General features: G+C 59.5%; 1 protein-coding gene across 4 annotated transcripts; it reads right to left on the minus strand.

Moving 5' to 3' along the window:
- Positions 1–613: 613 nt before the first annotated feature.
- Positions 614–23,365, minus strand: ADAM11 (ADAM metallopeptidase domain 11). 4 transcript variants are annotated; one of them, XM_031011580.2, is made up of 27 exons: positions 23,250–23,365; positions 22,613–22,788; positions 12,721–12,797; positions 12,466–12,532; positions 10,834–10,919; positions 10,672–10,747; positions 10,170–10,236; positions 10,037–10,104; positions 9,557–9,631; positions 9,403–9,474; positions 9,061–9,227; positions 8,102–8,186; positions 7,899–7,989; positions 7,732–7,783; positions 7,148–7,247; positions 6,994–7,065; positions 6,783–6,875; positions 6,252–6,332; positions 5,662–5,712; positions 5,495–5,558; positions 5,192–5,291; positions 4,856–4,975; positions 4,594–4,762; positions 4,391–4,505; positions 4,215–4,305; positions 3,218–3,235; positions 614–2,718 (listed from the first exon to the last, which is right to left on the minus strand). In XM_031011580.2, the coding sequence occupies exons 1-27, from the start codon at positions 23,308–23,310 to the stop codon at positions 2,703–2,705; spliced, it is 2,310 nt and encodes a 769-aa protein (XP_030867440.1). In that variant the 5' UTR covers positions 23,311–23,365; the 3' UTR covers positions 614–2,702. The 4 variants fall into 4 exon arrangements, with proteins under 4 accessions (XP_030867440.1, XP_055243883.1, XP_030867439.1 ...); XM_055387908.1 differs by lacking the exon at positions 3,218–3,235; XM_031011579.2 differs by having other exon boundaries at positions 614–3,235.
- Positions 23,366–23,796: the final 431 nt, after the last annotated feature.

The following is a 23,796-nucleotide window of genomic DNA, read 5'->3' on the forward strand; positions in this document are numbered from 1 at the left end:
GCGGGACTTCCAGAGCCCGATGGATCCTCCCCCAGTTCTTCCTCCCGGGCCCCCCAAGTCTGCGAATACCTCCAGGCCCAAGCACTCTGCAGGGGAAGACAGGAATAATCATTACAGGCTCCTGGCTCAGACCCAGCCCCAGCCAGGGGAGGGACTCCCAGCACTAGCCTTGCTCAGTCCCCTCTTGCCCCAGGCTCGGCCAGAGGGCACAGGGGTGGGAAAAGAGCCCAGGAACACGGTGCCCTGGGACCAGACAGGCTAATGGTTTTGTCCAGCGTTCTGTAATCTTTTGGGAGGTGAGGAGAGGCTTCTTTGGCTTCAGCCATAAAAGGGAAGTTGGGTCTCCCGACTTTTGGGAAAATGCTTTCCTACTCGCCTGGCCTCCTGCTTTGCTGGAGCCAGAGGAGGGGCACAGCTGTCTTTGTTGGAAGAGCCGAGGAAGCGAGGAAGCGGAAGCGGGAGGGCCAGGCCTCCACCCTGTTTCCTCACCATGAATGGAGCTGGTCCTGGGCGCTCCCTTCCCGCCTCCAGCACCCCAGTTATCATGCTCCCTCCTGAGCCAGAGGGGACAAGTCACAGCATGGCCATTCACAGACAGGAGAGAAACGCAAAGTTGGTGTGAGCTCCCTGGAAGCCCCAGGATGTGATCTTTAATCGATGCTCCTGGCCCTGCCTCCCCACCCCCAGCCCAGGTGGCGTATGTACAGGATGCTGTGTGGAGGCCCAGGCAGAGGCAGCCTCCACTCCTCCCTGGGTTCTGCCAGGGTAGGCATTCGCCAGGGCGGGGCAGGAGGATACAGACAGCTGGGAGCCAGGGTGGACTGGTCACAGGAAGTCTCATGTTCCCCACCCCATATACACGAGCACACACAGATACGCCCATATGTGCAGAGGTATTCACACTTGTGCAGAGGTGTGGATCCAAAAGCTGTGCCCAGATGCACTGTACCTGTGTGCACGGGTGCACCACCAGAGGACAGATGCCTTAAGGCAGTGCAGCAATAGTGCAACACCCAGCCCTTCCCCCGCCCCACATCAGCTTGCAGGGCTGGTGGAGCAGAGCTGGCCGGAGGGGCCCCTCCACTCAGCCCTTGAGTGGGCAGTGCCAGCTGGAGCTCAGTCTGTGGACCCCACTGCTGTTGGGTGCATCCAGCTACCCAAAATGGTGTCAGCGGGTCCCAGGCCTGTTTGCCCCTGAGGGTGGTGTGAATAAACAGGGAGCGATGCCCTCCACAACGCCTCCTCGAAGGTGCCCCGGAAACAGGGGCTCAAGCAGGTAGCTCACGGGCCCTGGGGTGTCAGAACTCCCTGCCGAGTGAGGGCAGGGCAACCCTGGTGACAAGAACTGTATTCACTTGTGCCTTTCATCCATTAGGTAGCTGGCCCCCATCTTGCCCCTGCCAGCTACCTTTTAGGGTCAAGGAGCCAGTGCTCCACCCTCCCAAGCAAGCGTCATGAGGGAAGGCCACTGGCAGGACTGTGTGAGAAGACTGAGGAGCTGTGCCTGGCTCTGCCTGGCTCTCAGGCTCGCTGCAGCAGGGATGGGTGGGGGCATGTAATGGGGGAAACATCTGTAAACTTACTACTCGGCTCTGGAATGGGGGTAGGGAGTGGAATGGACTAGATGGGGCCTTAAGGACTTCTAGCAGCCTAGGATCATCCATGAGACCTCCCTTTCCTACTTCCTCTTGCACATCCCAGGCAGAGACCCTAACCCTCCAGGCACTGGGCCACCTCTGGCCTTCCCTACCTGGGAGAGTCCTCCCCAGAAAGATGGCCCAGGTGGGGACATCTAGGCCACACCAGGGGGCACCTAAACCCTGAGTCGGCCCCAGAATCACCCTTCTTGAAAGGGGGAAGGTGCCATTTTATTATAGGAACTATATTTTCTAGAACCCCCCCCCCCCAAAATCCATGTGTCCTGACAGGGACAGCAGGACGGTCATTTTAGAATTGGAGACGATCTGGGACATGTGGTTGCCATACCCATAACCTAGGCCTTGGGCATGGCACAGGCAGCTTTGGTTTGAATCAGCACTCATACTTCCTCCAAGCTCAGCGGGGCTAAGCGGGGGCAAGCTGGGATGCCCAGCCCCTGCCTGTGCTCAGTGACAGGACTTCGGGTGTGGTCATCCTTGGGGAGGGTCTGGGGGATGGGCCACACCTCAGTTTCTCCGGGCCCTCCTGTAAATGTCAAAACATTCCCACATCTGCCCTGGCCCCAGCACCCCCGAGTTTACATTCATCGATTAAGATTCAGTTTTAAAAAATGTAGATGTCAGCCCTGTCCCCCTAGGTCCCAGAGAGGTAAGACCCTGGTCTCAGCTGCCTGGTTGCAAGGAGGGGCCATCCAGGCTAGGTCCACTGGTGGCTGCCTGGGGGCATCCCTCCAGGCCCCCCCGAGTTGAGCTGTGGCAATCCATGAGGTGGAAGCTACATTCACATGGGGCAGTGGGTGTGCAAGGCTGAGCCGCAGGAGGTGGGTGGGGGACTGTGGAGGAAGTGCCCTCCAGGCCTGGTCCACCCTGGTGGTGCCAAGGGCAGGGCCACAGCCCCCACCCAAACCCCTGCGGAGCCAGGAGTTGAAGGGTTTGGACCTGGAAGACATTTGCATGGTGCCTCCCTCCGTGGCTGGATGGGGGCAGCCTCGTGGTTCAGGGCCGAGACGGTGGGTGCCAGGCTTGGAGGGAGGAGGGTGGCACTTAGGCCCCTCCGGACCTGGAACGGAGAGGGGGCATCAGGGGAGGATGTGAGCAGGGGCCACAGGGAGAGCCCCCCAGCAGGGCCCTGGAGCTCAGTGCTGGGCCCTGGAGGCAGGTGGCAAGTCACAGGCTGGCCAGGGAAGGGATCTGCGGGAGGTCAGACAGTGGTGATATGGAAGACAAAACAGATGGGACGCACAGGGAGGGCCCTCCCGGGGATGGGGACTGCCAGGGGCGCAGCTCCAGTTCCACCTGGTGGCAGGGGAGGGCCTGGCCGCAGCAGGGCAGTCGAGAAGGACGTGGCCTGAGTGGGCGAGGGCGAGGGCAGCTGGGACCTTCTTCCCCGAGCGAGGCTCTCCCACCCCTGCCGGGACAGTCTGGCAGCAGGGGTGGGGGAATCAGCCCCCGCTCCCCATCAACAGAACGCGGGGTGACGAATGAGATGGAGGAGACAAGGACAGCGGGAGGGATGACGTGGCCGGCATCACACTGCCCCCTGCTGGGTCGGGTCGTACCTTCCTCGGCGAATGTTTCTGCAGGGGAGGATGGTGGAAGGGGAGAGGAAAAGGAGACATCTGACCTTTTGCTTCTCTCAGGGAGGGGCCTTTGGCTGCCATGCGACCCCCTGCCCCAGAGCAGGGCCAGGGTCCCCGGGGCCTGGACACTAATGTAAGGGCCAGGGAGAATTACCCAGGGCACCCACAAAAATGCGTCCCGGTTCCAGCTCTGACTCTGCTACTAACTCAATCATGTGACCTTGGGCCGTGGGTTCCTCCTCTGCACATTAAGGGGGTTAGACCAGCACAAGGACCCCAAACTTAGACATGCACAAAGCATTATAGGCTGGGTGGGGACTGGAGACCGGAGGACACATGCCTGGCTTGGGCGGCCCCTGCCCAGCTCCACTCTGTGGCTGTTCGGGGATGCTTAGAGGCACGCTGGGGCTCAACCTTTTCATGTTTCCAGAGCTGGAAATCCGAATTGCTAGTGTAAAATCTCCTGATTTCTTTTCTCTTTTCTTTTCTTTTCTTTCTCTCTTTCTTTCCTTTTTTTTTTTTTTTTTTTTGATGCAGTCTTGCTCTGTCACCCAGGCTGGAGTGCAATGGTGCGATCTCAGCTCACTGCAACCTCCACCTCCCGGGTGCAAGCAATTGTCTGCCTCAGCCTCGCAAGTAGCTGGGATTACAGGTGCGCACCACCATGGCTGGCTAATTTTTGTATTTTTAATAGAGACGGGGTTTCACCATGTTGGCCAGACTGGTCTTGAATTCCTGACCTCAGGTGATCCGCCTGCCTTGGCCTCCCAAAGTGCTGGGATTACAGGCGTGAGCCACCTCATCTAGCCTAAAATCTCCTAGTTTCTAAATGTTAAGCCCTGCAGGCTACTTGGACCTATGACGTGTGAGCTCTGGTTTAGTTGGGCTTTCAGGGAGGGCCCCCTCAGCTCCACCAGCAGGGATTCTGATCCCCCCTCAAGGATGCCAGGGGGCACAGGGTGTGTGTGTCTCTTACTTAAATCCCCAGCCCGTGCCGCCCAGGACGATGGCTGCAACCAGGACAGCCCCAGCGATGGAGCCAATGATGATGTTGGTGCCGCTGGGACCTGGGGAGGATGGCAGGGCTTAGCTGGCAAGGACAGGCATAGAGAGCGGGACAGACAGACCCCCCTCGGCCAGCTCCAGCCTCACCTTTATATCTCTCCGTCTCCCCCGTGGGTGGGGACGTGGGCAGGGGGTTATGGATACTGCAGTCTTTGCCTGTCCAGTCTGGCTGACAGATGCACTTCCCTTCATTGCTGCAGACCTAGAGGCAGGGCAGGGCCAGGAGAGGTGAGCAGGGGCCTGTCCCCTCTTGTAAGCTTCTCCCGCCATCCCGGGCTCCAGGCAGTCACCCCGTGGTGGGAGCAAATCCGGCGCTCCCCACTGCCAGGGCAGGTGCTGAAGTTGAAGGCAGAAGCTGGCAGGCAGCGATGGTCCAGGCACAACATGTTAGGCCCGCAGGCTGTGCCATCCTCCACATAGCTCAGGTCAGAGCCGTCCGCCAGCTGCACGTGGCCTCCCCTGGGGAAGTGACACAGCCAGCCTCAGCCCCCTGTCTTCTAACCCCCAGCACAGCTGCAACCTCCCCTCCCTAGTCTTGGTCCTGGCCAGCACCTGCAGTCCAGCTCCTTGCCCTGGTGGTAGAAGGTGACACTACTGATGTCTCCCACCAGGTCCCCTAGCCGAGGAGCTCCAGAGATGTTGACACAGAGGAGGAAGCCACACAGCACGTCCCTGTTGGGGCATATAGAGACAGTGAGCCCCAAGTTTGACCTCAGACTCAACTACTGAACTCTAATCTGCCCTCACCCTGCACCCTGCCACCTCATTTGCCACGTGCCCGCCCATTGGGACTGACAGGCTCCTCCTGGGAGAACCTGCTGCCCCATCTCTGAAAAGTCTCACACCTGCCCTGGAGCTGAGAGGCCCTCTGGGAGCCTCAGTACTCACTGCTTACTGCACTGGACCCAGCCGGATCCCTTGCGCCCACAGCTCCCACGCTCCGTCCCCTCCACATTCAGCTTCTCGTAGCAGAAGCGATCAGCAGCCGCTGTGGGGAGAGGATGCCAAGTGACCCCACGCGCCCCAGGACCCACCCCAAGACCTCAGGCCTGCATCTCCCACACTCTGCCTGGGTCCCTGAGATCCTGGGGAGCTACACACTTGGGGCCCTGTTCAGCTGGAACCCACTCTCCCCAGCTTCTCAGCTCTGGGTCCTCTGGAGTCCCCACTCCCAGCCCTAGCCAGACTCACCATGGCCCCAAAGAACCTGGCACTGCCGGTCCCGGGTTTTGCAGCGACCTCCGTAGCAGCGGCCCTGAGAGTCCAAGAATTCAGAGACAAGGGATGGAGATGCTGAGTGGTCAGAGTGGAGACAAGAGACTGCCCTGAATCCCAGGCTCAGGGGGCAGCCATCATACCTGCTCATGGTCACAGTAGTAACCGTCCAGCTTGTGCAGGTTAGGTGGGCACTGTGGAGAGAGGGGTGGGGTTGAGCGGAGCAGCCCCAGGACTGGAGCTGAGGGCTGCCCTAGGGAGGAATGCTGGGGTACTAAGTGCCCCCCATTGGGGGCTCATGCCACAGGGCTCTTCCACGCCTAGGACAAGCGATCTGTCTGGTTCTGGACCCAGACCACACGGATTTGCAAGCCCCAGAGCCGCTCCAGCCTCCCTCCCTCGTAGGGCTGGGAGATAAATGCCTGGCATGTAATTAGGTTGTAATAGATGTTAACTAATATTATCATCTACTCTGATCCCTAACCTACACCAGGCACCGGGCCAGGCGCTGGGAATACCAGCCAGACGATACATTCTGGTTTAATGATTGAAGGAACAAGGCCAGGAGCATGAAGAACCCCTTTCTCAGATAAGAAAACTGAGTCTGATCAGTGGAAGTCGATGCCAGCTGTGGAGAGGAGGGGAGTGCTGAGCACTCGTCCGGGAAAACCAAATCGACAAGGGTAGGGGTTGCCTCGCCCAGGGCTCCACAAGACGGCGGGGCCGGGTGGACCTGGCTAGAGTCCCCGGTGCAGGTCTCCGCGATGTCGCACTCGTTCACGGCCTCTCGGCAGGACACACCCCGTGGTTCGTACTAGGGAAGAGACGCGCTCCTCGAGTCAGGCAGGATGGATGCCTCGGCCCTGCCCTCCCCAGGCCCCCCGCTCCCTGGACCCCCACATCCCCGGGCCCTCCAGCTCCCCAGGGCCCCGTTTCAGGCCTGTTCTTATTTCCCTGCTCCCACCACCTCTTGAACGCTCCCCACCTCGCTCCCAGCGCACTCAGCACCGCCCCCAAGCCCGCCCACCTTCCCGCCCCTCCTTGATTCTGGGCAGCCTTCCCTTCCCGCTCCTCGTAGCCCCGCCTTCAACATCCTTCAGCCCCGCCCCTTGCTCCCCATTGGCGCTGTCTTCGCATCAAGCCCTGCCCCAGAGGCCTTCGTCCCCGAAGGCTCGGCTTCCCTCCCTAGCTCCCACCCCTTATATGAAGGCCTCCAATCGCTCCTCCTGCGTCCTGGCCCCGCCTCCCGGCCGGTCCTGCTTACCTTGCAGCGGCGACAGCAGAGCCCGTCGCTGCACATGGCGTCGTGAGTCAGGGTGCATTTCTTGCAGCAGTTGCCACCTGCGCGGCTGCACTCCTGAGGGACGCGGGAGAAGGGGAAGGAGGCGGGCGAGCCCTAATCCTCCCACTCGGACGCTCCCTTGTGCCCACCCCCGCATTCCGGTTCCCCACCTGGCGCCCGCACCACCGCTCACCTGCACCGAGCCGCAGTCGCACTCCTCCCCTGCCTCCACGAAGCCGTTCCCGCACTCTGGGGGGTCCAGGAGCTGGACCGGGAGGATAGGTCGGGAGTCTGGCCCGGACCCCGCCCAGGGCCCGCTCCCATGCTCCCCGCCGCGGGGCTGGTACCTTGAGGGGCTTGTTGAAGAGGCAGCTGCCACCACCCTCCTGCAGAAACTGGTTGTACTCGTCGATGCTGCAGCGCGAGAACTTGCGGGGCAGGTAGAACCTGGATAGGGCGAGGGGAGGTGCTGCTGGCTGCTCCCCTCCAACCCACCCTCACCCCTCTCAAGGCTGGGGAGGGGGTACACTGGGGGACTTCGTCACCATCGCGAGGAGGCGGAGGATCTGCCCCGGGATTGCACCAGAATCCTCCCGGGATTGCACCAGAATCCTCCCGCCTGTCCCTGTCGCTCCCATCCCCTCCGCTGAACCTGGGGACTCGCAGCCGCGCTGGAGGGAAGGTGTCTCCATGCGAGGCTTGGGCGGCGCCCAGTGGCCACGATGCGCACTGCAGCCTGGCCGGTTTTGGTGTCCCAGCAAGGAAATCTGGGTCTCCCGGGGCAGTGTTTGCGGAAAACTGGGCTTCTTGGGATCCTGAGTGGTTCTGTGAGCTGGGCCTCTTGAGCCCCCTGGTCCAGACTGCCAAACAATGCTCGCTCTAAGACTCCCCTCACCCAAGACCTTCCCCCGGTTTGTCCCCAAGAACTCACCCAGTGTCCTCCATGATGCATCCCAGCCAGATGTCTGGACACTTGCAGTCCCCTGAGGGGTGAGCCAGGCGGATATGAGGGAGGCCAAGGACCACCCCTCCCACTGTCACCCTCCCGTTCCAGAGCTGCTGGGCGTGGGCCACACGGGGGCCTCCGGGGGAGGATACCTGCCGAGCTCCGGTGTTTGTTCCACATCATGCCCAGGTTCTGTCCCAGCGTCTGGGCAAGGGTCACGGCCATCGCCCCCATGTTGCCGTACTGGGGGTGGGGAAGATGGGGCACAGATGTCTACATCTTCCAACAGGCACGTCGTGCCCCTGAAGCCCCTTTCCCTCAGCCGCCGCCCCAGCCATGTCCCCTCACTGCTCACCTCGTTCACACCCCCGCCGTGGGACAGGGAGCATATGCCCCCCACGTAGGCTGCCCCGCTGCTCGTGCTCTGGAAGGTCCTGCCCCTGGAAGGGAGTGCGCTGTCAGGATGGCCTCCTGCCCTCCCCTGTGGCTCCCCGGGTGGTGGTGGGGCCTTGGGGAGCCCCTCACACTAGAGTCCTTCCTCGGGAGGTGAGCCTGGCCCTTTACATCAGCCTTGGTGACCCCAGGCAAGACCCTTCCCCCCGTCCTTGGGTTCTTTTTTTCTTTCTTTTTCTTTTTCTTTTTTCTTTTGAGACAGAGTTTCACTCTTGTGGTCCAGGTTGGAGTGCAGTGGCACCATCTCAGCTCACTGCAATCTCCACCTCCTGGGTTCAAACGATTCTCCTGCCTCAGCCTCCCGAGTAGGTGGGACTACAGGTGCACACCACCACGCCTGGCTAATTTTTGTATTTTGAGATGGGGTTTCACCATGTTGGCCAGGCTGGTCTTAAACTTGTAACCTGAAATGATCTACCCGCCTTGGCCTCCCAAAGTGCTGAGATTACAGGCATGAGCCACCACGCCTGGCCCCTCCTTGGGTTCTTTTGCCCATAAGGCAAAGGAGAGGCTCCCAGTAGACCATCTCTAGTTGCAAGGCCCTTTTATTAGATTTTTTTCCCTACTAGGGCACTGGGTCCCTGAGGAAGGGATGCTGGGACAGTTTGAAAGGGGAAAGACAGAACTAAGGGGAGGTGAGAGGCAGAAGAGGGCCACCAGGGCTAAGACAAGGGCATCAACCTCAGATTTAGGGGATGATGCCCAGCTGTTGCATGTGGCTGGGGGTAGGTGGCGGGTGCAAGGTGAGAGCCCAGTCCCCAAACTCTGAGAGGAGCACCCAGCACAGGGCAGGTGTTAAGTAATCCCAAGCACTGTAGCAACTAGCAGAGGCTGGCAGGAGGTGCAGGGTGGGGGACTCACGAGAAGAGGTGGGTGGCATCACTGGGCTCAGGCAGACCCTCCCGTCGGTAGACCATGAGCCGGGCCAGGGTCTCCAGGAGGTCATCCTGCACCTGGATCTTGTCCCCATCTGCCCATGTTTCCATGGCAACCAGGACGATGCGAGTGTTGAGCTGCTCCTTGTATATCTGGGGAGAAGATGAGGGGGCTGGAGGGTGGGAGTGGGTGTTGGGGCCAGGGCTGGAGGAGGGCCTGTCTGTTCTCTCCAGGAAGTGGGAGCCAGGGGCTGACAGTGTCCCCTAATGTGTGTGGTGGGGTGGGGGGCATGAGGAGGAGGGAAGGGAGGGAGGGAGAGCTGCTTACCACATCGGCCAGGTTCACCACGGACTTGGCAAAGTTGCTGGTGAGGACCACCGACTGTCGCATCTGCTCGAACTGGGAGAGAGAAGAATGGGAGGAGGGCGAGGCTCCTCAGGGGCCTCCCAGTGTCACCCCCTGTCCCTGCCCTGGCACTCACCAGCTGGTGGTCGTTGATCACAATTAGCTCCACATACTTGGTTTCACTGTGCACTGTAGGGTGGCCCCGGCGGACCTGGGGGGTGGGTGGGCACTTGGAATCAGTCCCTTCCACGTCTGACTGATCTCATGGCCAAGCCAGGAACAGACTCGGTGGGGATGGGGGGGTCTGGACTCCAGCCAGGGACAGTGCCAGCTCCCCACTGGCAGAGGGTCCTGTCCCTTCTCAGCTTTGGAATGAGGGCAGGCAGCCTCGGTTTGCCCAGGATGGGGCATCTGTAGATGCCAGCATTAGGGAAGGGGTGGGGGCTTCTCCCAGACACGGTCCCTGGCCCCCAGCCACATCCATCTGAGCCCTCCTTCGCCCCAGCCATAGATGAGGTGCCCTCCTGCTCTGGGCCACGGCCTGAGGTCTCTCTGCAGCCCGAGGTCTCTGCAGCCCGAGGTCTCTGCAGCCCGAGGTCTGTGCGGGCCCCCGTACCTGCCTTTTCCTTCTCAGCCTCGGCCGGTTTGGAGGAGCCGACTGGGCAGGCACAGCAAACAGGCAGCCTGTGGGGAGGGGCAGGTGAGGGGGGCACAGCCGGCCCCTCCCCACCCCCCCTTCCCTCCCTTACCTGGTTCCCTGCATCCGAGGGGATCTGGGAGGAGAGGGGTCCGGTAAATGAGGTGGGGAAGGGGTCCCTGCAATGAGGGGAAATTAGTTCTTGGGGTGCCAACTGGGCCTGCTCCAGGCCCACTTGTGGGGGGGCAGATCCAGCCCTCGCCTCCACCCCACCCTGGGGTGACCCAGAACTGGCCACAGCTCCCATGTCGGATCTGATCTCCCAGATGCTCAGATTCCAGGGTCAAGACCTGGGGGCACCCTGAGAGACAGGGGCAAAGGACATTGGAGCCCAATGGGAGGTCACTTATGGGACAGAGGGGACATTGGAGCTGGGGGCACAGGGGGAGCTGGGGCACAGGAGGGAGGGAACCAGAGCTGGGGTCACTGAAGAGGGCAGTGAGGCTGGGGTTACTGAGGGAGGAGCAGGAGGAGGAAGAGGTGGCAGCAACAGCTGTTGGGACAAGCTTGGCAGGGCCACCAGAGAGGACGGCAAGGGGTTGTGTGGGGCTTACCTGAGGGGCTCCCCAAGGTCCAGCCACCTCTTGGGGCTCCACGATGTAAGTCAAGTTCCCATCAGAGAAGACCCCACTGTGGAGAGAGAGGCGCAGCTCCCCTCCGTCCCCAGGCCTGGGCCAGAGGCTTCTCCCAGCTGCCCGGCCCCTCCCCATACTCACTGCAGCCCCTGGCAGGTGGAGAGGGCGGCGAAGGAGTGCGGGTTCCCCCGGAGCTTCCCCTGGTAGTAGCAGTGGTCTCCAGCCCCCTGAAGGAGCAGAACAGTGAGCAGAACGCTGGCATGAGGCCGGGGGCAGCCAACGGGCCTCAAGGCTTTTTGGGGGACACTGAAGCTGCCCTGTGTGCAGGTGGCCACAATCCCTGGGTATGCCTGGGGCTCTGGAGCCTGTTTCTAGATGGCTGGTGCTCCTAATTTGCCGTGCCACCCTGGGCAAGTTCCTGGCCCTCTGGGGTTAGGAACCTCTGGGCCTCCTTCACGTCATCTATAAAATGAGGAAGCTGGACTGTAGCAATGGTTTTTTTTTTTTTTTTTTTTTTTTTTGAGACAGGGTCTCACTGTTGCTCAAGCTGGAGTGCAGTGGCGTGATCTTGGCTCACTGCACCCTCTGCCTCCTGGGTTCAAGCCATTCTCATGCCTTAGCCTCAGCCTCCCGAGTAGCTGGGATTACAGGCATGTGCCACCACACATAGCTAATTTTTGTATTTATTTATTTATTTATTTTTTGAGACGGAGCTTCGCTCTTGTTGCCCAGGCTGGAAAGCAATGGCATGATCTCAGCTCACTGCAACCTCCGCCTCCCGGGTTCAAACAATTCTTCTGCCTCAGCCTCCCAAGTAGCTGGGATTACAGGCATGCACCACCATGCCTGGTTAATTTTGTATTTTTAGTAGAGATGGTGTTTCACCATGTTGGCCAGGCTGATCTCAAACTCCTGACCTCATGTGATCCGCCCACCTCAGCCTCCCAGTGATGGGATTATAGGAGCCCGGCCTACAGCAAGGGTTCTTAGCCATTTGCTGGGGCTGGGGAAGGGATCAGACTCCTTTAAGAATAACAGGCAACATTTATTTAGCACCTACCATGTACCCAGCACTGCTCTGGCACTAACCATATATTACCTCATTTAATCATGTACTCGCCCCTAACATCACACACAACCTCATGCACTGCCTCCCAGGACACCCCTGGGCCTGTGGTTGGCTGAGGAGTGATGGGCAGCATGTGTCCTCCTGGCCAGACTCGTGGGTTGGGGCTGGGGGGACCAGTGGCACCCTCCCGCTCCAGCTCTGCCTCCTGCAGAATTACTTGTGCTCCAGTTACTGAACAGGCGGTGGGGGGGGGGGGGGGGGGTGAGACAGGCTATTTATAGACACTCATTCATTTTCAGGCTCTAGAGCCTTCAGGGCTGGGACCCTAGTGTCCCAGGCAGCTGGGATTTTCGGGGCCTTGATACTGAGTAAGAAGGGCCTTTCCTCAGCTGTCCCTCTCAGAAGAGTCTGGAGAGGGGGATTCCTGGCAGCCTGCTTGGAACGAGTGTCCCTGTAGGCCCCACGTGGGCTGGCTGGGGGTCAGAGCTCTGGGGCCAAGTGAGGGGACTTCAGGGCCCTATGCACTCAAGCTGCCCACTGTCCACCCTCAGAGCCTCCTGGGTCGGGAGAGAGGGAAGGTGCTGAGGGGCCAGGCCCAGGACCCCATCTCCAGCGGCCACCTGTCCCTACACCTGTGAGCACAGAACCACAGAAACAGCACCTCCCTTCCACCCCCGGCCCCGGTCCCCTGCAGTGGCACTCACGGTGCTGTGCTGGGTTGTCCCCTCCCGGCTGAAGTGGCGCTCCACGTATTGCGAGGAGAGGAGGTGGCTGAGACAGAGGGGGCAGCAGGAAGGGGGGGTCACGGGCGAGGTGAGGTTGGGCTTGAGGCTCACCTCAGGTCAGGATCCAGGTCCCCTCTGCCCAGGCCCAATCCCCAGACCCCCAGCAGCCAGGCCCTAGCCATGTCTCCCCCGCCCCACCACTGCCCTTCCTCTTGGGCTCAAGGCCACACTCACTGGTTCAGCTCCAGGTCCAGGGTGAAGTTTGAGTTGAAGGCTGGGATGACGAAACTCACCTGGGCCAGATGGACAGGCTGGGTGGGGGGAGGGCAGAGGGGGAGTCAACCCAGGGAGGCCTGAAGGTGGGAGTCGGGGGGATCCCGGGAGCAACAGTAGCCCTGGGGAGGGGGCGGCCAGCCCTAGCAGCTGAGGGGACCATTGATTTGGGGGCAAGATGCTTTGTCCAAGCTCCTCTTCCTCCACGACCCTGCTCCTTTACTAGTGGGCAGAGGCAGGAGTGCTCAGCCCTGGGCACAGCCCCCTTTCTGCCCTCTGGGCCCGGGCACCTGCGCATCCTCTCTGGGGCTGGGCTGCAGGTGCAGCTGGGATGGAGAGGGGCAGCCCGGCCAGCCCTCTGCCTCATTGTGCCCTCCTGGCTGGTGAGGGGCACCCCACCATCAGGCAGAGTAACGGGAGGGCCCCAGGAGTATCATGGGAAAGGGACAAACAGGAAATGGGAGGCAGGACCCTCGCTGCCTGTCCCCCTACCCTGGCCCCAGCCTCCATCTACATAGGAGGCCTCGGACAGGGGCGAATGGGTGGGAATGGATGGCTAGGCCCCTGGAAACTGGGCGACGGGCAGGTGCCATCCTGTTGGGAGGAAGGACTTGGCTCCTCTACCCCCAAATCCATTGCCCTCTGCCTCGCCCAAAGCAGCTCATCTTTAATATTTCAATCCCATGGTTAATTTTTAAACATGGAAGTTTTCCTGATAAATTTTTCAGAGTGCAGTGGGGCTGGAGGCTCCAGGTTGCCACGGCAACACACCACGCCAGAGCAAGATGGCGGCCCCCCAGGCCTGGGTGCTTGAGGACGCCTGGATCACAGCAACCGCAGGGCCCAGGAAGGGCTGAGAGGACTCAGGGCTGGGGCCTTCTCCACACCCCTTGTTCATTCCAGAAGACTGACTCCAGACCCCAACATGAGGGTCACCCACTCTGCCCTGCAAATGGGAGGCTTTTGTTCGCTGCCTGGCCTTTGTGGTGGGGACGGCAGGTTGCAGGAAGGAAGAGAGCCCCAAGGTTGTGGTCATGAAATCCATAGCCTGTGCCTTGTCGGCTTCCTCCTCAACCATCTCATCACTGCTAATCTTTACTGAGCACTTCTTGTGTGCCGGGCCCTGGTCTAAACACTAAGAGTATTGCCCTGTTTGATCTCCGCAGCAACCCTATGGGATAGATTACTGCCATTCCCATCTGAAAGGGGACAGGCACAGTGGGGCTGACTAACTTGCCCAAGGTCACACAGCTAAAAAGTGGTGAAGCTAGGGAGTCTGCTTCTAGGGCTGTCTCACCCCAAAGGTGGAATAAAATGGAAGAGGGCCCAGTGTCCATGAGAGGTCCTGGGAGAGGAGCAAGGGGGGCACCAATGGCCAGGGCCTGGGTGGGCTGACCTCTGCGCCCCAAGGACACCGACTCACCCTATTCCAGGCTGACCAAGGCTCCCAATTCCATCCTGAGCCCCTAGAGCATTGATCAGCCCGAAATAGAAAGTCAAGGACAAGGAGTCGCCACATCCTCTTCCCGGCGCATGGCCTGAACCATCCTGGCCTTCCCCTGCCCCTGGGACTGTTCCTGCTTGTTCTATCTGCCCCCCACCAACAAGCCCCTATGCCAGCCCCCTCCACAGCTGCCTAGAGGAGCAGCCTGCCAGACCCCTTGCCCCAATGCTGCTCTCTGACCGTGCAGCCCCAGGGATGACCCAGCAACCTCTCTGTGCCTCAGATTTTCCCACTGAAAATGGTCAGATGAGCCCAGATGCAAGGCCAGGAGGTTGGCTACGTATTGGTACCATCCTGGGCCTGGAGATTCCAGCAGAGTCTGCCCTGGCACCAACAGAATCTCCCTCACTCAGGAGGTCTGCGAGCCACCCCATCAAGCCTGCTTCCTCTCTGCAGAGGCCAAGCCAGTCCCCACTCTGGAGAAAGCCCCAGCTGATGGGGGACGAAGGCCAGATACCTTAAGACCCTCCTTGTCCACCACCTCCTGCCACCTGCTGAGCTCTCACCACTTCCCCATCTGGTACAGCTGAGCCCAGCAGGACACAGGGCTCAGACCAGATAAGCCCCTGGGGCAGTGCCAGGGCAGCTGGGGCTGGGGGCTGGGCCTGGCTGGAGGTGGCCCAGGAGGGGGCTGGGAGAGCCCCCAAAGGCGGTAGGAGAAAGAGAGAGACCACATACCAAGGCGTGTTTGCCTGGCCTGGCCCCATGTGGGGACACAACCCTGTCCCTGGTCTGAGGGAAGAGATGGGTCACACAAACCTATCTCAGTCCCCAGAATCTCTGTGGCCCTGGCACCTGGGGAGTGGGGAGGGGACTCCTGCTGGCACAGAGTCCCAAGACCGCCCCAAGCCCGCCCAGCATTAGGCCAATGTTCTTTTTTTTTTTTTTTTTTTTTTTGAGATGGAGTCTCGCTCTATCACCCAGGCTGTAGTGCAGTGGTGCGATCTCAGCTCACTGCAACCTCTGCCTCCTGAGTTGAAGCAATTCTCTGCGTCAGCCTCCCGAGGAGCTGGGATTGTAGGTGCCTACCACCATGCCCGGCTAATTTTTTTGTATTTTTAGTAGAGACAGGGTTTCACCATCTTGGCCAGGCTTGTCTTGAACTCCTGACCTTGTGATCCACCCTTGGCATTCCGAAGTGCTGGGATTGCAAATGTGAGCCACCATGCCCAGTGAATGTTCTTTTTTAAAAATTAATTAATTTTTTAAGAGATGGGATCTCACTGTGTTGCCCAGGCTGATCTTGAACTCCTGGGCTCAAACCATCCTCCCGCCTCAGCCTCCCAAAGTGCTAGGATTACAGACTTGAGCCTCCATGTCCAGCCTAAGCCAGTGCTCTATCAAAGCCAAACTGTGCTCCCTGCCTGGCTCTGCTTTCTGCCCCTGCCCTGCCTCTGACCTCATCCCATTGTCCCTCCATCCCTGGCGGGAGGGGCCTTTGGTCTTGAGGTCATGCCAGCCCTCAGCTGACCCTGTGCCCTGCACTTGTCTCTTGCTCCCCCGGCTGCCCAGGCTCTCACATGCTCCAGCTCATTTGATCTCAACCTGCCCAGGCTGTCTGGTCCTCATTTTACAAATGCCAGGATGAGGCTCAGGGAGACACCTGGAGGTGACTGGCCCAGGGTCATGGCTGGGTGGCTGGGGAGGTGTGGGGCTGGATCTCACCCTGGGGCTGGAGTTCGTGTCGCCACAGCAGCTGTGACTGCCTGGCAGGGGTGACCACCCCTTCCACCCGAGGCTCCTCTCTGGCTGGCCCACCCACTCTCCTAGACATCTGCTTCAGAGTGACTGTGCTTTGTCCTCTCTGTACCAGATGCGGGGTGCAGACAGAAAAAGGCAAAGATTCTGCCAAAGACCCAAAAGCACAAATACAGGTGCCTGGGCTCTGCCCCAGACCTACAGACACACAGTCTTAGGAAGGGAGAGACTAAGGAGCCTTAGGATTCTCAAATTCTCCAGGAAATTCGAGAAGGGAGACCATTGCTCCCCACCACTTCCAGACACGGCCCTTCACACGCTGACCCGGAACTCCTGCCCGGACCTCCCTCTCCTCCCCACCCTCATCTGCACAGCCTGCACCTGCCAACCCAAGCAGGGCTCTGGCGCCCTCCACCTCTGGGCCTTTAAGCACACAGTAGACATACACTTCTTTGATCACTGATTTGGCTTTTCAGGTGGGCGACCTTTAGTTCCCTGGAGCAAGGGCGATGCCTGCTTTTTTCCCTGCCACGGGCTCAACATCACGTTGAATGGAAATGTATCGCAAGGCCTGAGATAAGCTGCTTCATGCCCCCGGCCTCAGTTTTCCCCTCGGTAAAACAGAATTGTTGGGCCAGGAGCAGTGGCTTACGCCTGTAATCCTAGGAGGCCAAGGTGGGCGGATTGCCTGAGCTCAGGAGTTTGAGACCAGCCTGGGTAACATGGTGAAACCCTGTCTCTACTCAAACAAAAAAGAAATTAGCCAGGTGTGGTGGCATGCGTCTGTAATCCCAGTTACTCGAGAGGCTGAGGCAGGGGAATTGCTTGAACCCGGGAGGCGGAGGTTGCAGTGAGCCAAGATCGTGCCACTGCACTCCAGCCTGGGCAACACAGCAAAACACTCTGTCTCTACAAAAAAAAAAAAAAAAAAAAGAGAAAAGAAAAGAAAAACCAGGATTGCTGTGAGGATTAAATAAAAGCCCTTTTAAATGTGTTATCATAAGGGTCAATAATAATAATAACAAGAAGGAAGTGTAAATGTTCCAGCTGAACAGGGCTTTGAGGAACTGCATAAACGACTCCTTTGGATCACCTACTGTGACAGGGACATGCCAGAATGGTGGCCTTATGCTCCAGATCTGGGTGGATGGTGTGATTTACCTGTCAGGTGTCTCACCTGAGGACATCTCTCTGGAATCCCCTCCCGCAAGGAGACACCACCACCTTGTGGGCCAGGTGGCTGCAGACTGGGGAGGAGCCAGAGAGGCAGGAGCTCCACCTGGGAGTATGTCCCAGCTGGGAGAAACCCCCCACCCACCCACCTGCCAGCTCCCCCCACCCGCCCCCGGCAATGTGTTGGGTGCTCCATTTATCAAGAGGGCAGCGGGATTCCCAGGCAATGAGAACAGCCAGACAAATTTCCAATGATGGGATTTGACCTACATTTTTGAGAACAAAGCCACCTCCTTACAGGGTCATCAGTCCCTCTGGGGACAGACTCTGGACAGCTGGGTTCCTCTAGGCAGCCAGGAGGTTGCTTGGGTGAGGCCAAGCCCACAGGCCAGAGTCCTGCTCATGTGGTTTCTCCCCTGGACCCCACCCCGAGCCTGACAAGTAACCCCTAAATATCCTGGCTCCTGTTTCTGACATCCAGCCCTCATGCCAGCACCAGGGCCCAGCACCCTGTCCGGACACTCAGAGATGTTGACCATCAGCTCTTTTGCCAGATCTTGGGCTGGACACCTGACATTCATCATCTCAAGTCCTCGCAGCAGCCTGAGAGGTGGAGACTATAAGCATCCCCATTTTATGAATGAGGAAGGTGGTGTTCAGGGGGCTGCATGGCTGGCTCAGGTCACACAGTCAGAAGCAGGGGAGCAGGACCTGCACTAAGGCTGTGCCACCTCAAAGCCACAGCGTGCAGCCTCTCACACCAAAACTAAGCCTGCTGAACTCTCTGGCATGGCAGAGCTCAGTTCATGCCCCCACCTCGCCCCTGGGAACAAGCTGGGCCCAGCAAAATCCTAGCCCTGGCTTCTAGCCATCTGCCCCAACCCAGGAGAGAGCCGCAACTTCAGCCACACCACACAGACTATAGCATGGCCTTGGCTCTAGTGGGGTACCAGGGCCCCAGGCACAGACCCTGGCCCCCCTGTGGCACCATGTCCATGACTCCCATCTTCAAGAGCTGGGGGTGAGCCTTACTCAACTGCCCTCCGCCTTTCTGCAGGAAGAAAACACAAACACTGTTGCAGCACACGCCCACCGTGGAGGGCTTCTGTGGTGGCGCTTCCAGTAAATGCTGGCCTGGGCAGCTCTCACAAGAGCTTAGCCCAGAGGCTGAGGCACCCCTCCCCTAGCTGGCTCAGATGTACTTCTATGTACCAGGTCTGCGACCTCCTCACCCCTGACCCTAGTCACCTCCCCATGTCCTGCCCTCTCCTTGTTCCCAAGGAGTCTGGGTCTCCCCAGGGGCAGGCATAACCTACACAGCAGCTTGGTGCAAATTAGAAAAAGGGGTCCCAAGACCGGGTGAGGTGGCTCACACCTGTAATTCCAGCACTTTGGGAGGCCAAGGCGGGTGGATCACTTGAGATCAGGAGTTCGAGACCAGTTTGGCCAGCATGGTGAAACCCCATCTCTACTAAAAATACAAAAATTAGCTGGAAGTGGTGGTGCACGCCTGTAATCCCAGCTACTCGGGAGGCTGAGGCACAAGAATCGCTTGAACCCGGGAGGCAGAGGCTGCAGTGAGCCGAGATCGTGCTGCTGCACTCCAGCCTGGGTGACAGAGTGAGACTCTGTCTTAAAAAAAAAAAAAAGAAAGAAAACAAGATCCCCCTGCAAGTCAGAACGCATGTGGCCCCATAAGCCCACGGATTGCATTCAGCTCACTTACCGCTTGCCCAGTCACCCTAGTGCAGTGAACAACCAGCCCAACTGGACACGGTAGTCTTGCCTGACCTGCACCACCCCTCAGCTGCGGGCTCCCTGGAACCACAGGTTTCTGCACTCCCAGAAGCTCCCTCACTTCTCTGGGCCTCAGGCCTAGCCTGCTTCCAGGCTGGACAGAAGTGAGGGGGTTGCGTGCAGTAGCAGAGAGAGGGCAAGGGTGCATCTGTGTCTCTTTTCCCTTCAGCCCTGAGCAAGAGGTGGCAGCGTGCTGGGTGAGAGCCCTGCTTTGAGGATCAGTCTTGACTCTGTGCTCAAGTGCTGTGTCACTTGGGGCAGTTACGTTGCCTCTCTGTGCCTGTTTCTCCATCTGCGAGATGGGAATAATAGCCCCACCTCTGGGAGCTGTGATGAAGATTAAATAATTCCACGTAAAGGAGTGCCTGCCCCAAAAAGCCCTAGTAAATAATTGTAATTTCTCTACCTTGTTCTTTTGTTGTTGTTGTTGTATTGTGTGAGACAGGATCTCACTCTGTAGCCCAGGTTGGAGTGCAGTGGTGCAACCATAGCTCACTGCAGCCTTGAACTCTTGGACTCAAGCGATCCTGCAGCCTCAGCCTCCCGAGTAGCTGGGACTACAGGTGCGCACCACCATGCTTGGGTAATTTTTTTTTTTTTTTTTGGTAGAGACGGGAGTCTCACTATGGTGCCCAGGCTAGTCTCAAACTCCTGGTCTCAAGCAATCCCCTGACCTTGGCCACTGTGAGCCAATGCACCCAGTCTAATTTCTCCAGCTTCTAATTCCTTCTTGGCCGCTGTATCTCTTCCCCTGTCCCAGTCGCACCCCCACCCTTGCCCCTGTCAAGCCAGGAATCCTCAGCACGTAAAGCTCTTTCCCATCACCACCTCCTGGTAGTAAGTGGGACTGAGATATGTTACCATCCTGATTTTAGGGAATAGGAAACTGGGGCTCAGAAAAGTCAAACGACCTGCCCAAAGCCACAGCAGCTCAGCGCCCCAGGCCCTGCCAGCCAGCATGTGCCCCTGGACTCGACACATGACCAGAGATCTTGCTGCCAGCTCCACACCGGCTAGGCTTGAAGTTCCAAACCAGGGCAGTAAGTTAAGGCAAAAACCAAGCAATGCCCAGCTGGGGTACTTCTGGCTAGGACACACACGGGCTCAAGTCCACACTGGATCCACCATCAGACCCCGTGGCTCTGAGGCCAAAAGCACTCTAACCCCAGGGAGAAATGCCAGGCAGGAGATTGAGGGTTTGCCATATCTCCTTACCGTTGGGGAAAATATTCTGGATGTGTCTTTTTGTCTCCTTGCTCTGGGCAGAGTTGGGAGACTGCCTCCTGGACCCAAATCCAGAGAGCCCTGGAGGCAGAACTGGGAAGTGCCCTGGTGTGGAGAAAACTCCCAGCTCCACTGCTTAAGATCTGATTGACTTTGGGCAATTTACTTCATCCCTCTGAGCCTCAGTTTGCTCATCTGTAAAATGGGGCTGACAAAAGTTACAAGCTGCCGGGCGCAGTGGCTCACGCTTGTAATCCCAGCACTTTGGGAGGCCGAGGTGGGCAGATCACCTGAGGTCGGAAGTTCGAGACCAGCCTGAGCAACATGGAGAAACCCCATCTCTACTAAAAATACAAAAAATTAGCCAGGCATGGTGGCGCACGTCTGTAATCCCAGCTACTCGGGAGGCTGAGGCAGTAGAATTGCTTGAACCCGGGAGGTGGAGGTTAGGGTGAGCAGAGATCACGCCATTGCACTCCAGCCTGGGCAACAAGAGCAAAACTCCATCACACACACACACAAACACACAAAAGTTACAAGCCTTACAGAGTTGTGAGAAATAAGTGATGTAGAGTGCATACAAAGCTTGGCAGAGTGGCCCATAGAAGTCCACAGCTTTGGTACCTCAGGGGAAATTGAGGCACAGATAAGAGAGGGCCCCAAACAAGTCCCTTGAGGAGGTCGCCATGAGGGCCCTAGGAAGTCTCAGTCTCAGAGAGACCCAAAAATTGGAGAAAATCACTGCCCGGCAGATCCATGGAACTCCATTTCCTCCCCGCAGGCTCTCAGACACCCCTCAGAAGTATCTGGAATCGGTGGATCACATACACACCTCACATGCACTCACTCACCTGCAGAACAACACAGAGACCCCCAACCCAAGCAGTTCAACTGCACCCATCCTGACCTTCCCACACAGCTGCAGACACCACCACAGCCCAGAACCTCCTACCCTTTGCCACCTCTGTCTCTGCTCAGAAAGGGTCAGGCTGAAGGAGCAACCTGCCCAGTTGGAATACCTGACTTTTCATCCCTACCTGACTCCAGGCTTTTCCTCAACTCTGTCCCGTTTCCCTGCAGTGACATCCTTCCATGACTCAATCTGCACATCCCTTAAAGCACAAGCCAGAGTCCCAGCAGTCGGGCAGACCATCAGTTCCCCTACAGTGTAACCACGGGGTGCACAGTTCACAGGTAGGGAGTGACACCAGCCAAGACAGCCATACTCAGCGGCCAGGACACCCCATCCCCGGCCCTGGGACTGCACACCTCCCAGGGAGCCTGGGCAGTTGCTGAAGGCAGCTTCCACCCCCCACCCCACCCCCAGTGACCGCGGGCCTTGGATCATTAGCCCCCTCCCCCTGCCCCTCTGCACGGCCCTGAGTGATGGTCCATCTATTATGCATGCTCCCTTCCTGCTCCATCCATTTCATCAGTATTCTCCACCCCTGCACCACCCCGCATCCCCCTCTGCTCCCCTCCCTTAAGGGCTTTTAACCAAGTACATTAGGCAGGGCCAGATGCCAGTCTGACAGATGTCCGTAATGTTAGCCTCTGTTTCCCTCCTTCCTCCCTCTGCCCAGCCCAATTTACCTCCCACCACTCCCTGCTGCCAAAACTTCCCAGGCCTCAGTTGTACCCCTCTTCTGGGTCTCCCCCCTACACCTCCCGTTTGTGCCGGGCCTTTGCCGGCCAGCCTGCCCTCTGCTGCCCTGTTGGCCTGGTTCACTTTCAGCTCCAGCTCTTGGAGCGCTGGGGTGTGCTGAATGAATATTCCATCTGGGTGATTATTATTCACATGATATTAATTAATTATTAATTGCAATTAATCTCCTTCATGCCTAACCTTCCTCTGGGAGGCAGGAGGGGCCTGGTAGCTGAAAGGGACAGTGGGCAGGCAGGTAGAGCTGGCTTGGGGCCTCGAGTTATTTTCCAAGGCCCCACCTTCAGCCAGGACAGGAAGGAGAACAACAAGCCTATCTGGGCACTGTGTGGACACTGAGGCAGGAGCAAGCACTAAGCTGTTCCAAGAAAGCCCACTGAGGTGGCTGTGGTGAGAACCCGAGAGCCCCAATCCCTGACTGGAATCTGGGCTGCCTCTCCCTGCCCCCAACTTGCCCCATCCAAGCCCTGTTTTGAACAGAACAACTAGCTTTGGCCAGAGGGGAGCAGGGGGCCATTGGAAGGCTGACCCAAAGCAGACCTGAGACCTAGGCATTAGTGGCCCCTGTACACTGAGGACAGGGGACCCTACAATAATGGGAGGGGGCCCTGGGGCTGGGCAGGCCTGGTGCTCCCCACCAGTGGGCTCCAGCACCCCCCTGATAGCCCACTGTACAGAAGGGGACCCTGCAGGGCAGCTGCTGAGGGGGACTCCAACCCTGGTTACCCCGTGGGCTCCCTGGGGCTCTGAGGCCTGCTTCAGCCCCTGGCCTCACGGCACCCAGCCCCACTCACCGGGCCCCCTGGTGGCTCCTGGCGGACCCTGGTGTCCAGCTGCTGCTTTCGGACCTCTCCCCCGGAGCTCTCCCTAACCAGACGGCTGGGTTCCGTGACCTCAGGGGCTCCTGGGCCTCCCAGCTGGGGTAAGCCCCCCCATCGCAGAGCTCCAGCAGGACCTTGGGTCCCAAGACCTGGGGAAACAAGGCCATGGCTGCAGGCAGCTGCCCACCCTGGGGCAGAAGACTTGGGAATGGGGTGGGCATGCCGCATCCCCTACTCTGGTGTGGCCCCTGGAGCCCTAGGGCGATCCGGATGGGAGGATCTGGCTGCCCTGCAGAGGCAAGAGCCCGCGGGGAGGGGGCCAGGAGCTTCGCTCCCGCCCAACCGTCACGACTGCCCCCCCATCCGCCCAAACCCGCAGAGACCTGCAGAGCTGGCCGGTCGGCGGCAGGGGCAGGGACGCGGTGGGCCCGGCCAGCTGGGGACAGGTGGGTGGACGCACCTTCCCTCCTCTCCCGCTCCCCTACCCTCCCGCGCTCCGGACCGGCTGTCACCCCGAGCACTGCAGGAAAAGGTGGCTGCAGCAGCAAGCACCGCACATCCCGGGGCGGGGGCAGGGAGGGGGCGCCGGGGCCGGGCGGGGGTCACTCACCGGGCGGGGGGAGCAGCGGCAGCAGCAGAGCCGCGAACGCCCAGCGCCGCAGCAGCCTCATGGCTCGCTCATTCCTCCGGGTCCGGGGGCTGCGGCTGCGAGCGGCGCGGGGAGGGCGGGAGCAGGGACGGGGGTGGGGTGGCGCCAGCTGCGGAGCCGGGGCGGGGGCGCGGGAGCGGGCGGGGGTCGCGGAGCGGGGGGGGCGGCAGGGACGGCGCCGGGGCTCAGCGCGCTCCGGCCGCGGCCATCCCGGCGGGGCGGCGGGGCCGGGTTAAGAGCTGAGCAGCGAGCACGTGAGCCCAGGGCCCGCCCTCCGCTCTCCCGCCGCCCCCCGGCCCCCCCAGCTCCGCAGGGCCCCGGCCGCCGCCGCGGCAGGACAAAAGAGGCGCCGCCCCGGGGTCCCTCCCCGCACCTCGGGGTCTCCTCGGCAGGTGCGGGGCGGTGGCGCTCCGCGTACTTATCCCGCGGCCTCTCCTCGGCCACCTCTGCCTGAGCATCTCCGAGGACTCGTAGATTTGTAGGGGAGGGAAGTAGGGGACGGGGTACC

This window comes from Gorilla gorilla, chromosome 4, assembly GCF_029281585.2.
Source record: "Gorilla gorilla gorilla isolate KB3781 chromosome 4, NHGRI_mGorGor1-v2.1_pri, whole genome shotgun sequence".
Classification (NCBI taxonomy): domain Eukaryota; kingdom Metazoa; phylum Chordata; class Mammalia; order Primates; family Hominidae; genus Gorilla; species Gorilla gorilla.